Consider the following 19,223-nt stretch of genomic DNA (forward strand, 5'->3'; position numbering starts at 1 on the left):
TGTTCATTTCATTTACAATAATTATATGATTCTGGGCATAGGTTCCTATGTTAGTCGAACTGCAATACAGATTAGTTCTGACAGCAAAACTTACATGTTTACTCTTGACGATCAATTGTTATACTCTAACCCCAATCTGTCTTGAAACAAGCTAATGGGATATGATGGAGATAGAAAAAATCTTCGTGTAAATATGCGAGAATTTTTCGAGTGCTCGGGCAACACTCCCCTTATGACGACCCCTGTCTACACTCAGCGAATAATTTGTCAGTGCGAGAAACCAAGAAATATTAAATTAAATTCTCTCTCAAACACATCATTTCTAGATCAATAAAATCACAAAAATGCACAATGAACACAACACTGATGTTTTCTTAAGTCGAAAGATAACATATTGTACATGTAAACCGTGTCAACGTCATCGTGGTAATATAGAAATAATTAATTATTAGTACAAGTTGAAGACACGATACAACTTTCAATTGGTTTGAAGAACATTTAAGATCAAATAGGCTAAAAAACTCTTAAAATTGATAAATGTCCCTTAAACTCTTAAATAGACCGAATTGTAATGTAACCTTAACCAAAAAGTGTTGTGAAAACTGAATTCAACGTCATATCCTGTAGCCAAGGTGACAATTTGCATACAAGTTCATGAGCGCTTTGGCAACAACCACAACTGTCAACAATGGAACTGATTACAACCATCCTGCCAGTTTTTATGAATTTCAATCTACTGAATTTGATGTAGAAAGCAGAAGTTTAATATAAATTATGTGCTAGTTTGACATAGAAATGTGCATTGAGGTGGTTGTAAAAACTGGAAACCTTGGGACCCTGTAAAAATATCATAGGCCTAGTACAAAAATGATCAATACAAAAAGTCACTCTTAAAACATTTATTTCTCAAAATTGTGCAATTCAAGGATATTTGACTCGCACTCACAGTCAACAGCTGTGCAATGGGAATGGAAGTGCAGCTAGGTTATTTTTGGCGCGTCTTCCTTCCACTCTACAACAGCAACAGCACAGACAGTAGCGCGGAGCGCGGTATGATGGCGGTGAACTATTGGCGATACCCCGCGAAAATAATGTTCAGTGAAAAATTTAGGGTTTACAATTTACTAACCGTCTTTTATAAAACCTAGGTGAATAGAGAAAATAATTATCTCATTACAATGAAGATTATATTGTTTGAACGTCATCAAGAGCAAAAATTAAAATCCAAACATAGGGGTCAAAGTAAAACATCGTTAACATCCAAGACGGATAGGATGTTTGTTCGAATTTAACTACACTTACAATTATTATTGATAGGCTACAGCTAATAATTAGCACTTTCCAATCTTTCCGATGGCGAAATAACCGTAACACATTGTTTTGGAAACATTAATTCGCCCGAAGTGTATCCAGTAGGCCTAAGCTTGTTTCATGAAGTTGCGCAACCAATCTAATTTCAGCAGTAATATTGCTTGAGAATTACCATAGCTCATATCGTCCGTACCTTCAAACATTTTACTAGTTTACATAGTAGAAAAAGATTGAAACTTACAAATCCATATCCTCTGCTCTTGCCGGTCTGTCTGTCAGTGATGACCACCGCCTCCTCGATATCACCGAACACAGAGAAGTGTTCTCGCAGCGACTTATCTGTCGTGTGGTACGGCAACCCTCCGACAAACAGTTTCGTCCAAGTAGTGTCTTTCTGCTGGGTAGTTCCCGTAGGGGTGGTCAAACTAGCCAGACTCCCAACCAGACCATCGGCGGTTCCCAACATGCTGTCCGTGGATCCTAGAGCACCGGGCATCAGCATTTTATAGGTTAAAAGCACTTTAAACTGTATACGTGTGACTCCAGGGGTCTATCTACATAGCTAGAGCACGTTCACTTGTGTGAAAACTTGCGGTAAAGTCGCGGCAAGCACTCCGAGCGTCGACTGCTACTCGCTACTGTGTACTGTGTACAGTTGACGATCTGACTCACTCGGCGCGCTGGCAGTGACTGCTATATTTAGGCTAAGCTAGCCTCCCCCCTACGTAACGGCGCGACGCAGCTGCCACGGAGGGCTTCTCCCCCTAACCCCCACCCCCCACCCACTAGGCTTTTTTCAGCCTTTGATCAGGGGTGGTGAGATGTTGTTAATGCCTCCCTCGCAACTTGCTGATCCGCGGATTTATTGGTCTTTTAAATCAACAATTAATTTAGTGTTTATTCAGCTTTGTTTGAGGAAAGTTGATTTTTCGATTGTATTTCTTATTTCGTTGATAAAGAGACCATAAAAGGAATTTTGAAACATTTAAGAAGATACATTTTAACATTCGAAGTTGTTTCGGGGCTGTCCACATATTATGTAACGCTCTTGGAGAGAGGGGAGGGCCTCATAGAGATCTATTACGTGTCGTAACACTTCGGCCCAAGTAACACTTCGGCCCAGTAACATTTCGGCCCGAAACCCTCAGATGTGGCCTACGGTCCAACTCTCTACCTGCCCACTAGTAACACTTCGTCCCAACAAAATATTTGACAGGTTAGGTTAGGTTAGATTAGGTTAGGTTAGATTAGGTTAGGTTAGGTTAGGTTAGGTTAGGTTAGGTTAGATTCCACCGATTCTCCGTCATGTGAGTTCAGAGGATGCAAGGGGTGACGGTTGGGCGACATTCCACCAGAGGGTGGTTGCAAAGTATACAGGTCATGTACCTCTTACTACCTGAACTGCGTTCCTCAACCCTTGTCAATTTTTCGTCGGGCCAAAATGTTACTCCATTAGCTTATTTAATCATCTGTAAAAGCGAGTGGGACGAAGTGATACTGTTTTTCTAAGAAATTTGAGTTTGGCCGAAATGTTACTGGGCCGAAGTGTTACTACATCATCTATTATGGGTTAGGCTTAGCGTTACGAAGATAGGGGAGGGGGGTTTCAAGATACAATAGTTACGGTAATACGCACTAAAAAAATAACTTTTTCAAAGTAACAAAATGATAACCTCTGTTTTGTAAAAATAATTGAAATATCAGTTTAAATTTTGTATTCATTATATTGAATTTTAGCCTCCTAATTGCATTTAATATTTAAATACTATAAATAGATGTAAATACTTGCATTTTTGCAATCCAGTTTGTAGCTCAGGTAAAGTCACCAATTTATAGTAAATTTTGTATTGACTTTTTTGTCTAGAACTGATATTCTAGTTCCGAAACGACTTACCAATCTGAATGTTTTCCTGTTTTATTACCGTCATGTTAATTTTGTTCAGAAGTGTTACAGTAAAAAGACACAAAAGTGTTTAGTATACAATTAATGTTGAGTAACGAACTCAAGCTTTACCGGATATACGTCCAAATATACGTCCATAATATACGTCCACCAAAAACAAGCTTCTGAAAAATTGCAATAAGACTAGAAGTCGACAGTTCTTGCAGTATCCTAAAAACATGTTTATCCCAAGAAGAACCTTAATAAACTGGTGTGTGCATCAATGCACTATCCCAAACATTTCTGTTTTTTTTTTCAAAATAAGTTTTGTTGTAAACGTTAATCTGTTTGGATATTGTGCTCAAATAAACTGTAAAATTTGTTCTCGAAATGTTTTTTATTGTTGATGACAAAACCAATTAAACCCATTTTATGGGGTCAGGAGAAAACTTTACCAAGAGTTCATACCTCAACCAAGTATAAAAGTGTTTAGACAGCGTTACTGTTAGTCGGGGGAAGTTTAGGCTTGCATTATATAGCGTTACTGGGGGGTGGGAGGGGTTTAAAATTACTATAAACGTGTTACGTAAATTGAAGACGGTCTCTTAAAGGGTTATCATAATCGGGTGCTTTAGAGAAATTAAAATTAAAAATCGTTGTAGGATCATCGTCAACTGTTGGTCATAATTTATTTTTCACAGCTCTGTTTGGGATAGTGCATTGATGCACACACCAGTTTATTAAGGTTCTTCTTGGGATAAACATGTATTTAGGATACTGCAAGAACTTTCGACTTCTGGTCTTATTGCAATTGTTCAGAAGCTTGTTTTTGGTGGACGTATATTATGGACGTATATATGGACGTATATTCGGTAAAGCTTGAGTGCGTTACTCAACATTAAAGACAGCTCTGCTATACTTATACATGGATATCCGAGTGTTTCTGTGCTAGCCTTCCAAGCTGAAGGTTGTCTGTTCAATCCCAAGCAACTTTACCGCACTCAGATGTCATTCGTCATTGGGCTATCATCTCAAGCAACATCTTTACCGCACTCAGATGTCATTCGTCATTGGGCTATCATCTCAAGCAACATCTTTACCGCACTCATATGTCATTCGTCATTGGGCTATCATCTCAAGCAACATCTTTACCGCACTCATATCTCATTCGTCATTGGCTATCATCTCAAGCAACATCTTTACCGCACTAAGATGTTATTCGTCATTGGTCTATCGATTAACGATGCTTACCAACAAAAGTTCGACATTTCAAGACCGGTTTGGAGCGATCCTTTACAAAAAAGGTGGTCACAAAATATCAATGGCGTATCTGTAAAACCAAAAAAGATACAATTACATAGTCCACTTTACACCTTGACTATTACCACCAGAATTTATACATTATTTCGTCATAATTTAATACACTTTGTGAAATAAAATAACGTACAAGTCATGAATTAAAGAAGACGCACCGCACGGGACGTCGGGGGGGGGGGGGGGGCACTGTTCGCCAGCTTATCCACAGGGGCAATAAATCTATGTATGGGAGTATGTCGAATGTTAAGAAGTAAGGTTATAAAATTACCTAAACACCTTACTATCAATGTAACATCAACCTTTACTCTATAGGTTGCATCGGAGCAGTTTAAGAAACCACTCGTCAATTCGTGACCTTACAGCCAACAAGGTATTTGTTTAAGCACCTATACAAATAATTGTTCTATTTCATAAACGCAAGATGCCACACCTGACAGACACAATCGATCGCTCTTTATCAGGTGTTGAAGGAACAATAGCGCGGCTGCTGACGCATTAATGAAGACATTTCTCTCCAGGAACTCCTCCTACGGCCAAGTCCTTGAAGGCTTTGTACCTCTCGTTTAGGGCAAAAGTAAATCGATTTCCCAGTAAATCATACAACGGAGTAAACACAAAAAGACTTTAATGTGATGGTAAATTTCGAGGTTTAGCCTACGGTAAAATTTTGCTCTATCATTGGCTATCGCAGTCGTATTCAGGCAGAGTATTTTTGCCGTCTTCTTAACACAATACACTAACTGTATTTTTCTGAAGTAAAATACATTTAACATGACTATGTTATCATGACAAACCAAAACCACTGTCTTCAAATGTATTCTTATAAAGAAAATTTTACCTGGGTGCGCTCTACCTGTAATGCAAATAGGATCTTCGTAATTGTCTGCTTAGTTCTTAACCGATTGAAAATATAATTATGTTACTTCATTCATTTCATATTAGTGTACGCTTTTACCGTTGTATTTTTTTTGCTAATAGTAGAAAGTTAAGTGTGAAGTCGAAGTGACTAGTAAATACCTCAACAAAATAAGCACTTTACTCATGAGAATTAATTTTTTATGGAAATTAAAACCAGAGAGTCATAGATTTGAATGTAATAAGTAAGAAACCTTCTTCAGATTAAACAAATTGTAAAAGTTAACTGAGCAATTTGAGAGAAACGTCTGCAAGCGCTTCTCGCGGCGGTGTTCAATGGCGCAGCGGTAGCTACTGCCATTAAGTCACCTGTAGGTATATATAGTCAATCAATGCTACTGAAGCCCGAGCCGAGATTTCCGAGCTGAGGTAGAACGCACCTTTAACCATAGTTGTCTAATTACAGTTTAATATAACTGAGTCTTCATGCATGACATACAGTCCTCTATGTCCTTAGGCCTATTAACACATTTCTATTTATGGCAAGTTCTAGACCCAGAACTGATGATTGCTTTTTCGTATTGATGTCCCCAGAGGCAAAAACACCATCGGTTCAAATTTCTTTGTTATGCGGTTAACGTTAGCATGATAACTCGACAAAATATCAACAGTTTTTAATGAAATGTGCTATAAATGTGTTATTCTACGTTTATTCGAACGATCTCGTGAACCAGCATGATCAGACCATGGGGACGGGGTTTCATTGGTGTTTTTATGGGGTGAAAATTGGTTGTTCATATTCTAGACCATCAAAACATAAAATGTAATATATTTCCAAAACTTATGTAGAGCCAGAGCTTAAAAGTGAACGATTTAGTATGATAAGGTTTTTGTACAATTAATGGTTAAGGAGAAAAACTGTAGCCTATATCGAAAATCACCCTGTAATGATCTTATGGAGATTAAGTAACCCGTTGTAGTAGACATGGTCTAGGATGGGTTTTGATCAAATTTGGCAAGATAATTTTTCATACTACGCTGCTATCATTTTAATAAACAAGACACACGTAATTACGGTACCATTCCTGTATCTACAAACGAAGTACAGCACTTATTAAACCTAATGATTAGAACCAAAAATAAATCTGGATTTTAATATTTTTTTGTGAAAACCCAAACAGGCAAATGGAAATTCGCTTCTCTGAAGGGTTTTAAGTTTAAAGTACGTAATGTGGCTGATAATAAATTGGAAAAATAACTAAGCCATCGTATGGATTTTTCATAGCGAGAACTACAATCCAGATAAGATTTCCTCGCCTGCAAATGTGTTTAAGAAATTTAAATTTATTTTCTAGATATGCGTATATGATAGTATAGATATACTATTGAGCGTATATAGGTCTATTGATGTGGGATCCAACCTAATGGATTGCGATACATCATATATAATAAGCCTTTGGTGCTTTGGTTATTGGCATGATTTGAACCCGAGACTCCTGGCAAGAAGGTCCCGCCCTCCGCAACCCATACCAATCACCCCCATACACATTTAACAGTATTTGACGATAATGAAAATTTAGTTTCTGTTTTCTTTTGTTCTACTTTTAATCTTCTGATCTTTCGCATTTCTCAAACGCACTAAGGGCAATGACTTGTAAACTATTTATAGTAAACCCGTGTCCCCATGCTCAGCTAGGGTCTCTTCCTATTCTAATAATATATTTGACGATCGACCGGAAACCTATGTCATCTGTATCTTTTTGCGCTAACTCACGGCGAGTCGGTGTTGTTGTTACAGTCAAATAAGCAACCGAATTGTTCAAGATTTAATATTCCACTGTTTGGTTGTATTTGTAAGTTGTGCCCAAGCGTTAATTCAACCAATATTGATACTACATTATTATTAACAACATAATTTTTATATCATGTAAATGATAATGCAATCTTACGAAAGGTCGTTGAACTGGAAGATAGTTTGGGTTTTGATCGTTTCCTCAGAAAAAAATGTGTCAATGTTATAATACACAAAACAGAATAAATCAAATTAAACGACCAGTGGCTCTAGCTATTTGACAATGTCGTGACCTGGTAACTCGGAAATAATCTTTTAAAATTAATATGGTTCATCCAGGCGAGGTCATCGATATATAACCAACTACTGGATCGGCAGCTCTGCTCCGCTGCCCGAGCTGCCTGCAGTGGTTGCGTTCAAGGAAATGAAGGGTGAGAGTGGGCAAAAGCGCAACGCGGCGTATTGCTTCTGCATTGTCGCGGCATATGTTAAGCTGTTATACACCTAATAAACAGGCTTTAAGAGACTTCGTTTTTCAAATCATTTATCTTGTTGACATGCTCAATCATAATCAATGTAATGAGTAAACATAACAGTACTACTAACAATTATTCTTAAGGATTTCTTCCGTAATTAACAAGATGATATTGTTTATCAACTAGATTCTGCTTGTTTGAATCTGTGTAAACATGGTCTGCAATCACTTATATAATTTTGTATGGTAGTAGAGTGAAATAAAAAAATTGAATACAAAACCAGTGTTTATTTAACATAACTGTCTTTATAACGATTACTAAACGCTCACACAGATCACATGTTACAAAACAAAATGGTCTTTGTCAATTTTTGCCTTTATCATAATAAGATTGACTTTTTTGTTCTTTCTACCATTTCCCTTTTGCAAGGCGATCTTGAAAAAAAAAATATATGTAGGCCTAATTACATACATACTTGTACCGTACACACATACCGACATACTTGTAGTTATTCCATATGCAACAATTATTTTGTTGTCTCCTTTTAGGAATATCAAATCAAATCAAATCTAATTATCCTTTATTCATTTTGCACATAAATACATGAATAGTGTCAATACAATAATAGTGACAAAACATATCTTAAAAATACTGTACAAGAGTCAGTGGAAAAAATAATTTACCTTAAAACAGCATTTATTGCAATAAAACGTAAATAACTGCTTTTTAAACGATTGAAGGGAAGCTGCAGATTTAATCGAATCAGCAGGTTATTATACAACTTAACACCAGAATAGTGGGGAGAAGATTGATTCACAAACTTGAAGATTTGTGTTTAGGGTATAAAATGCAGCTTTTGTGTCGGGTATTATAATTATGACTGTCCGAATTAACAGAAAATTTTGAAATATTTTGTTTCTTAAATATTAACAAACTATAGATGTACAGACTGGGAAAGGTAGGAATATTGTTGCTTTTAGATGTATTTTCACAAGAACCCCTAGCTTTGATAGAGTAGGCCTAAATTGTTCTAATGATTCTTTTTTGCAATTTTTTTCTTCCTTTTGTCGGAATTCCCTCAAAATATTATTCAGTAATTAAGATAAGGATACACATATCCATAGTATACAATCATTAGAGTGGAAATATCAGCTGTTCTAGAATGAATGAGAGTTACACAATATGCTTTAATTAGCTTTTTGATGACGTCTTTTAAGTGAGTTTTCCAGGTTAATTTATGATCCACTGTTATTTCAAAAAAATTGGTGCAGTTAGCAAGGTTGCAGGACAGAGTAGTGTTTTTGTGCGAAGAATTTTTATTAACGTATTTTTTTAAGTTAATTAAAAGAGACTTGGATTGATTTAGTAAAAGTTATCTCTATTCGTTTGGCAGATGTGTAACAATAACATAAATAAATAAAAATTCATATGCTATAAGGGAAAATTTCCAAGTATTTAATTCCAAATTAATATTTAATACTTACTTGTAAAAATAAATTTTGCAACCTCTACCCTATCTTTACGTTCCATTGTATGGAGCACAACTCTTAACCATTGTATTTTATTAACATTTTGAAGCTTAAAAACAAACTAGGCACTAGTTATCACATGTATTTAAAAAAAAAACCTAGTCTTTCTCGTAGCAGACGTCAATACAAACAGCCAGGTTGTCAAATCACACATTCGCGCGTCTGACGATTATCACGTGGCATTAAAAGGCGGGGAATTAAAGGAGGAAAATTAAGTAAACTTGTAAAGGCATTTCAATAAAAGTAATCATTTACAACAAAGGAAGCTTAAAAACAATGTAATTACATTATGCATCATAATTATTAATCCAATCATATTAAAAAACTTCCAGTGTTTGTATGTAGTCGCATGGTTGTCGCTCAGTTCTTGGCCACCCAGCACCTGCGCGTCTATGGATACTCTCCCGCAGCACACTCGTGTGTGCGACCGGATTTCAAACCACAGTGCTTATGGACAGCGCGCAATCCAGTAGTTATATATCGATGGGCGAGGTAAACCATTTCTGCATAGTAGACCTCCATGCACTTTATCCATACGTCCAATAGTTGCTACTCCAAATGAACAAAATGTATGCACTGGTAAACCATTGTTTACTATTGACTGATGGCCTACGTATAAAAGACATTTTCATACTAAAACCAGAGTACATGTGCAAGAACAAAAAGCAATACAGAAATTGCTTGATTGAAACTCCAACAAATTTATCTCCCCAACTAATGTAAAATCTGCCCCTAAGGCCGGTATTACACTATCATAGTTCTATGACATATTATATTATCAAATATATGATAATATGTTCTCTCAAGGAGAACATATTATCATAGTTCAAAACCATTATAATAGTTGGTACATTACACTGTAATAATTTTCATCAAAGACATATGATAATAGATATATGTCATAGAACTATGATAGTGTAATACGGGCCTAATTGTACCCTAGGTACAAGAGCATTTATAGTTGACAACAACATTCTGACGTTGACGGTGCCATGTTGCAATGACAATGCAACATAAATTAAACAATCCTCTGGCCGCGTTCACACTACTGGTACTGTAGTTGTATGTCCAACAAATTACGTTTAACACGAGTTGCTGGAGTATCCATATTATCCATATATAAATCCCAAAGTACCAATGAACTTTTGAGAAAACTACACCCCCATAAACCATATAGTTAAAATGTTCGTCATGACGAGAAACCTTGCGCAAAACTATCCATTATTTCATAAATTGCCCTTTAAAGTCGTAATTCCTTTCTAAAGGGAACTTTCCATGTACATAATGTTAAAAATACCTCAGCTGTACTTATTTGTACAGTATGTTATTATTTAAAATTTTTACCATTAAAATCTGGTATGATTATTTGTTTGTACATTACTGTATTCTGTTTTGTGTATTTCAGCTTATCCAATCAATAGTTTTATTAATACTTTTGAATTCAAACGGGGTGAAGCCCGTGGGTAACAGCTAGTTGTTTTAGAGATAGTTTCAAGTTTAGTTACAATATTTCCACTCATTCATTTATTTTATTTATTTATCATTTATTTTATTATTTAACTTATAAACTGTATAGGCCAAGTTTACAACATAAAACAATTTGACAATAGTTTAAACCCTGATAAGAATGACTTTAATCGTTTGATAGTGTTCTCAGCCCTAAACCAAAATTACAAACCTACCAAAGACGATGTCCGAAAAAAAAATTATGACATCTCAAAATATTTTACTGCCACGGGAAAACATACTGCATTTGTTAACGCTGGTTAAAGGATTCACAAATTATTAACCATATAACTCATAGTTTACATACGTTCATTCTTATCGCTATACTCTTTATGTCTCATATCTCTTTATGTCTTTATATATTTTATGTCTCACCTAACCAACCAATAAACCAACCAAGTGGAAGTTTAAGATGTGAGAATATTTGGCGAAAATATGCAGGGTTCATTTTCTGAAGAATGAGGGTTACATGCTATTATTTTATGTGGGTGATATCGTAAAATATTATTGGTAAAAGTGTTTCCCCTATTGAATTTACTAATGTAAACACCACTGACGCTAGCACTATACCATAAACAAAAGAAGTATCCTTCTCTTATCTATGGTATCGGCACTGACTTTCCTTAGTCTATGCTAAAATGTAAAACCAAAACCGAAGATTCAAGAGAGCGCTTTCATATTATAAATTGTATTGTTGTGTGGTGGTTTATGTGCTAAAACATAACACAAGTTGACTTCTTCAACGAACAGTTGTCTTCCATCAGAAGAAAATGCTCCAACATTATCTTTGTTATGCCTGTTTGTAGCTGATGTTTGTTTGTTTTTCCTAAATCTCTTTCATTCTTGTTATTCATTCATAGATTTATTGTTGTTTGTTGTAATTTTTTCACGTAGAACTTAATGTCATCATAGTTTATATTTTGTTAAATCTTGAGGAGATATTTGTTGTTGTTACTTTCAAAATATATATGCTTTTTCTTAGGTCCAAATTAATATTACATTTTTTCTTGTTATTATCTGTACAATACTTTGTTAATGTTATTATCTGTAATTTTTGTCACGTTGTTGTTTTTATTATTACGGGTGTATTTCCCAATATTCTAAAAAGAGCTGTTTTAAAGCCATTGTACAAAAAAGGCGATAAAACTAATCCCACTAACTACCGTCCTATAGCCTTACTCTCTATCTTATCAAAAATAATAGAAAAGATTGTAAAGGAGCGTTTGATTAACTTCCTGAATAAAATTAATTTCTTTAGTAAAAACCAGTACGGGTTTAGAAGTAAAATGAACACAAGTAATGCTTTGTTAGATTTTATGTCTCAGGTTTACAATGGAATAAATCAAGGTAAATGCTGTGCAGGTATATTCGTCGATGTAATGAAGGCATTCGACACAGTAGATCACTCTATTTTACTGTCTCGAATGTACGAAGCAGGTATTAGAGGGATCCCTCTCAAGTGGTTCAGTTCATATTTATCAGAAAGAAGCCATGTAACTAGAGTAGGTGAATCTGTTAGTGAAATAGGTATTATTAAGCATGGAATTCCACAGGGTTCGGTATTATCTGGACCATTATTTCTTATTTATGTAAATAATCTTTGTGAAGGTGTATTCAATGGCAGACTAGTTGCGTTTGCTGACGATACTGCACTGTTTTACAGCAGTTCAAATCTAGAGCAGCTTAGACTAGAAATGCAAGCTGATATAAAGATGCTAAGAGTGTGGTTCACAAAACACTTTATGGTCATGAGTCCTAAAACAAAGTACATAATATTCAATTTATCTCGTAACCTTAGCTTTGCTGAGCCATTAAAATATTATTCGTTAAATTGTAAAATGGATATACAGTGCCAATGTGCGGACATTGAACAGGTAAATTCAATTAAATATCTAGGCTTAAATGTTGACTCGAAGATATCTTGGAAAATACATATTGAGGCAGTTAGACAAAAATTATTGAAATACATCCGGATATTTTATATGTTGAGGCCAATCTGTAGGAAAAATGTTTTGAAATCTATATATTATGCTCTGATAAGTTCGAAAATCGAGTATGGGATTGAGGTGTGGGGAGGAGCATATTACTCAAACCTTAAACCAATAATAACCATACAGAAGTATTTTGTCCGCATAATATCAAACAAAACAAAATTCGAACACTCTGAACAATTGTTTAAAGATTTACAAATTCTTACATTTAAAAATTTGTATATTTTTAAAGTTTTAAAAGCTTTCTTTGATAAAAGTGGGGAAGACCGGCACAATATAGGATCTCGAGCGTTGACCCTTCGAAGATGTTTCAATGTGTCAGTCCCTAAACCAAATTCAACAGCTTTTAAAAACTTTTATCTTTATCTTGCTCCAACTTTCTTTAATTACTTGCCAATTGATATAAAAACGTGTTTCAACAAAAGACGTTTTTGTTATCTCACAAAAATGTTTCTATCCTCCAACGATTCTAATGCATATTATCGAAATTGTTGCCAAGTTTATCTATGACGTGTATCCATTTCCCAATTTATCATATTATTTTATTTCTATATCTTAATGATCAACATATTACTTCTAAACCACATAGTTTTTATATCCTAAATGCATCTAGTTACTCTCCCTTGTTATTTGTACAGTGTTTTCATATTTATCAGGTCTAAGGTATTTAGTCCTATTTTAACAATGAAGCTTAGTAATGTTATTTTTTTAGAGTTGCTTTAGAGTGTAACATTTATTGATGTCGGTGATCCCATCTTTTGAGCTGTTTTTATATGTGTTTTTTCGTAATAGAACATCCCAAACAGGTCTTTGACCTAGGGATGAATTGTTTCATAGTTATAAATAAGTGTGTGAGTTAAATCTTAAATAGTTAATCTAAGTTATTCTTAAGTACTCTGTGTAAAAGCTTGTACAAAAATATGAAACAATAAAGATTTTCTGATTTCTGATTTTCTGATTTATTGTTGTTATTATTTTTTGTTGCAATGCTGCTTTGTTTCATGGTCATTATGTAACTTATCTTGTTATTTTTTTGTTATCATTTCATTCTGCTCATGTGCTTAAAACACATATTTTGTAAATGGTGTATCCGTTGATAAGAATAAATAAATAAAAAATAAATAACAGCAACTTTTAAGGTCAAGTAAAGAATGCAGAAAGTTAGAATATGTATTTATAAACCCTAATTCATTTTTTTTTCTAAGATTAAAAAACAAATTGTCTCAAAAATTTTTTTTTGGAATTTCTTTAGATAAAACTGTTAGCGAATCTTTAAATATTTTTTTAACCGCACTAGAATAGACACAACGTTATTACATGATTATACGTTTACTATTTAAAACATAACGTCGATCAATTCTTAAAAAATAACCCAAAAATCCTCATGACTGTTTTTGTGTTTTTCAATGTGTAAAAGGTCTCACTAAAACAGACACTTTTGCTTTTGAATATGTTTTATTACACTCTTTAAGACTGTACTGTATTAACTTTTACCTTTGCGCCACATATGTTGCTACTGCAGGGCGTTTACAGTGGCATTCTAGGGAGTACAGTACTGTATTCAATAGTTTTAGTAATAGCCTAGGGAGATGTAGTAGACCTTGAGTAAAAGCATTTCACTATCACTTAAAGAAACTAGCTCTTCAACTAAGAATAATCGATGATACATTCCCATTTCACTAGATCCAAAGGTTCTACCATTCAACTATTGTGCCTTGAGTTGAAAGACCTCTAAACCCTTTCCCTTCCTCCCCACTTTTTCGTCGCCTTGACAAACACACGTCACTGATGTCGAACAGGTAGTTTAATTGAGGTTTACATGACCGTTGGTGTTTGTGACATTCGACTGCCCCGCGACCCGTGCCGCTGCTAAATTTGAATACACCCCCTCCCCCCCCCCCCAAAGGGACAGCTGCAGCCGTCCAGGAGCCGTCACCCTCCTGACAACAAATTCGGCCCCAAAAGCGCAGGCCTGTGACGTATGCATTCAAGTAAACATTGTAATTAGATGTGTTATAGGTTAATTTAGTCCTTGGCAGTTTTTTCACATAGAAACATCCATGTATTAACATTCAATAATTACAGCCTGGTAGTTTCTTTGTATCAGAATTAATTGTATTTAAAAATTTAATCTTTTGGAGTTTTCTTGATTTATTTATCTGTAAACCAAAATGTCTTAAGTCCAGGCCTTGAAGGTCGGACATCTATCTGTGGTAACTTAGTAAGCCGGAAGATCGTAATTGTCGATTGACCGTTGTCCAGCTAAACTACCCTGTGGTGGAAAGGAAAAGCCGCTTGTTATAAGATCGTGTCAATTATAATGGCGAGGGATGCGATACAAGAACTCCCCCCCCCCTCCAACATGCTTGTTATTTTGTACAGTATTATCATTGAGTATCCACGTACCTATGTATACTCAATGGTATTACAATCGAAAATTGATCGTTGTTCAGTTGAATTGTACAGAGTGTCTCGGAACTCTCTACTAACTTTTTCAGGTATTATTCCTGGACCATAGACAAGTCAAATTATCATATTCAAAGTTTCAAAAACTAAAAATCTCATTTTGAAAAAAAAACGCGGCTATACGAGTTTGATAACTTTTCGTGTCCAGGAATAATGCTTCCGAGACACCCTCTTAAAATCTGTGATACAAAATATATTTTACCAGCTTTATATAGATAAGTAAATTAATTAGCTAAGTAGTATAGCATATCTCTAACACTATTGAACAAGTAGACATATACAATATTTTTGCCGTCACTAATTTGATTTTACCATTATAAACATACCGTTACTAGTAGTAATACATTTCGATTATCAAATTCGAGCGTAGCATATAATTAACTTTTATGAAAGTCAATCGCCATAAAGAAGAATCTTCACAAGTAAAATATTTTATCTACATAGTAGACTGCTAAATTTCATTATATTTTTGAAAACACATTGATGATTGACGTTTGGCGCCACCGCCAACTTATTATTTCAGATACTGCAGCTAACGATCTCTAACAGCGCTAGTTAAAACTACTTGCAGTTTACTGAAACACGCGATCCTAGCGGTGATAACTGAAACTGCGTTCAGCAACTTTGTACGGAGTGTTTCCGCTAGAGCGCTACGCAATTATACTAACATTGTAGTTATATTTCCGGTTAAATTTAACAGATTAAAGGTACTTATGTGAAATAATATCCACAGATAGCTGTTAGTAATATATTTGGTGTTTTAGTATATATTTTTTCAAGTTGACAGTAATGCGTATCTGTAACAAAAACGGTAATTTACCATTTGGATCTCGCTTTGAAATCAAGATCTCCATTTGGTTGGGTGTCTAAAACTCATCCTTCTTGGTCAACTTTGCGCAGTGGCAATATCGTAACCAATGAAGTTCAACTGAGGTGCGATTATTGCTAATTGAAAACTTTTACCAATACCCCGCCATGGGGGCGTGAAATACCGCCCGCATCGGCAATTTTTGGCAGCCCTTACGGGGGCTCATAAAAAACCAAAAACTCTAGTGCTTAGTACTGTACCACAGTACAATTCTACACAATTCAGGTAGAGAGTTGGTGAAGTGAAGAGTGAATACCGTACTCAAATTCCAAACTCGTCACGTCAGTTAGATAGCATTGACTAAATAGAACTATAGTGTTATGTCATTGTCTTTATATATAGTCAATGGTTATAGGTTCGTTTAGTTCGTATAAAAACTCAAATATATTAGAATAGAAGGAAAGTAAAATAACATAATATTAGAAGAAAAATCCGCGGGTGATGAACCGACACCTGAACAAATAAACTTAGGGTAACCACAGCCACCTCTTTTGGCTGTGGTGTAACTCCTGACACACGATGCAACTCAGCAACTCCTTCTATCTCAGTGCAAATGTTTACATTTTCACATTAACTTTTTATTTTATGTTTGTGTTAAAACAAATTCGTGTAGGCTACCTATGTGTGCAATACAGTAGTTACAATGTTTCCAGCGATGCCAGCGAAACTCATGTATTCCCATTTCCCTTCCTTTGTAATTTGTAAATAATAAAATATGCACGTCATGAACACCATTATTATTGTACTAATAAGGTTTATGTTACCTGGCTTCTGTCTCCGATCCACGGTAGTTTAAGAAACTACAGCTATTTCATGCCTTATATTGGCACATCCTCAGGTTTGGTGAACCCCACATTTTCTATAAAATATCCCTTGGCGTTGCTATAGTTTCTTAAAACTACCGTGGATCGGAGACAGAAGCCAGATAACTTGCTAATTTTAACGACCCAGTGGCAAACCATTATGAAATTATTATTGTGTAACTACTATGGCCGGCCTATTACAATTGTATTTTTGTAACTAGAAAATGCGTTTGTAACTAGAAGTGTGGTATGGTTAACCCTTAAAAAATTATCTTCTTTGTATTTTTGTAATGTGATCTCTTCATTCTGTAGATATTCATTTATATAGTATTAATTACTTACTACCTATACCCATGGCCACCTTTGCTATACCCTTCAAAAATAACACATTTACTACATTACTATTTATATACTTTACGTGTAGAATAATTTTACACACAACTTGCATTTATAGTGTTTATGGTGTTGGTGTTACGGTTACTTTTGTTTTTTCTTTTCCAGTTGGCCATACTGATTGTTCTGTTTTTGTTTTTGTTTTGCTTTAGAAATTTTTCTTGGCCTTATAGGCTCCTGAATATATGGTTTGACCTAGAAATAATTAGAACACAGATGAAACCATTGTTGTTCGATAGTGAAAAGTATTGTGAATAACATATCAAAAGTCTCCAAAAATATCTTTGGTGGAACACCACCATTTTTCCAAAATGGCGGCCAAATCCAGTAGTTTTTTTGCTTTTTATTGAAATTCTGACTTTCCAGTCAATATTGGTGAAAAGTCGTCAATACATTTAATGTTCCTCCTGAAATTACCTTTAAAATGATACCAAATACACGTACCTACAACAAAAAATAAACCCCGTAGAAATAATAAAATATTTCGAATAAAAATATTTGTTATAAATTAATGTAATAGTCCATAAGCAAACTAAAAAAAAACAGACACAGGGATCGTATAAAAATTTGCAAGTAAACATTTTATGGTTTTATTTTTATTTTTGTGGTGTGCAGAGTGACATACCAAAAGTTGCAACAAATCAGTCCAGGTGAAACCCCTAAATTAAGGGAAAAAATGGCGGCTTTTCCCAATATTGGACAAATTTTGCAACAAAAGATACCACATTTTTCGAGATATTGACTTGGAACCACGACCGAAATTTTTTTGGATGGTCCGTACTTAATTTCAATAGGGGACGCTTTTTGGGCCACCATGTTGGATCAAGTATGGCGTTGGATCTGCATTGGATCAACATTGGATCTGCCATATTGGATATAACTATTTTTAAATGTAATTATAGTGTTGTGACACAACATTATTAAATAGATTTCCACGCTGATTTCAATGCTGAAATCAGTTTTTAAATAGGTTTTTTCGTTGCTTAAGATATATTAAAACGAAAACTCTCCCCTATACATCACTTATGGACGTATCGTACTTTGAAAATGTGTTTGGATTATTCTTCTCCAGGTATTATTAATGCTTGCAGTTCGTTCTAGCCTTAAAATATTCAGTGATAAAAGAGCTGTCATTTTAGTTAGCTTTCATTTTCTTTTATTTATAGTTAAAACAGACTAGTTGTAGACGAGGCACAAACCCCAACAAAAAATTAAATTTAACTTTTTTTATCAGTTTCTGTTAAAAGATTTATATCTCGCGTTTTTAATATGTTAACAAGTTCGTTCTGGTATCAAAGTATACTCAGTAAATGTTTGGCTTTAATTTTATTGATTATTAAATGACACATGACAAATTTAAAACGAATCATGTAGGCCTACCTTCAATGAACTATTGAATGAATTATTGTTATTTTGAAATTTGTCTTTAGTTAAAAACATTTATCCCCAATTCTAAATAACTCCCAATAAGGAATCCATAGCTAAAATAAAAGTCAATACTTGAACGAATAGCTATGGCGAGTTTTCCCCTTTTCACTCTGCACAACACTACAAAATAAAACCATAAAACGTTTGTTGAAATTTTTTAAAGGCCATATCCTATGTTTATCTAATTATAATTTCCAAGTTACACAGTTACAGTTATTTATAAGTACAGTTATTTATAAGTAAGTTAGTCATAGGTACCATCAGTCAACACCACTCCCAATCTGTTGGATCTGCTGGTGAACTATTTCCACGCCATACTTGAACCTGATGGTACAATCTTAGGTTGTGGTAGTTTTCAATGTGTTTTTAAATTGTCAAAGTACGAAACGTCCATAAGAAATGTATGGGGGAGAGTTTTCGTTTTTATATATCTTAAAATCGTAAAACGCCATTTAAAAACTGATTTCAGCATTGAAATCAGCGTGGAAATCTAGTTCATAATGATGTGTCACACTATAATTACATTTAAAAATATTTATATCCAATATGGCAGATCCAATATGGCTGATCCAAGATGGCGGCCCTAAAAGCGTCCCCTATTGAAAT

The 19,223-nt window shown here is 34.7% G+C and overlaps 1 protein-coding gene and 1 non-coding gene across 2 annotated transcripts in view; one reads left to right on the plus strand and one right to left on the minus strand.

The window, feature by feature from the left end:
* LOC128989266 (RNA-binding protein 24-B-like) overlaps window positions 1–1,988 on the minus strand; it is a 38,265-nt gene extending 36,277 nt beyond the window's left edge. Inside the window, exon 1 of the mRNA XM_054411144.1 lies at window positions 1,553–1,988. Coding sequence (XP_054267119.1) covers window positions 1,553–1,813 — 261 coding nt within the window. The 5' untranslated portion in view covers window positions 1,814–1,988. The remainder of the gene's footprint in view (window positions 1–1,552) is intronic.
* A 14,025-nt stretch (window positions 1,989–16,013) lies between these two features.
* On the plus strand, window positions 16,014–16,154 carry LOC128991195 (U4 spliceosomal RNA). The gene has a single exon (XR_008490617.1). It is a non-coding gene; the product is annotated as a U4 spliceosomal RNA (small nuclear RNA).
* The last annotated feature ends 3,069 nt before the right edge of the window (window positions 16,155–19,223 follow it).

Source organism: Macrosteles quadrilineatus, unplaced genomic scaffold (assembly GCF_028750875.1).
Source record: "Macrosteles quadrilineatus isolate MER2022 unplaced genomic scaffold, UCM_ALF_1.0 Scaffold_3__2_contigs__length_128488019, whole genome shotgun sequence".
Lineage (NCBI taxonomy): Eukaryota > Metazoa > Arthropoda > Insecta > Hemiptera > Cicadellidae > Macrosteles > Macrosteles quadrilineatus.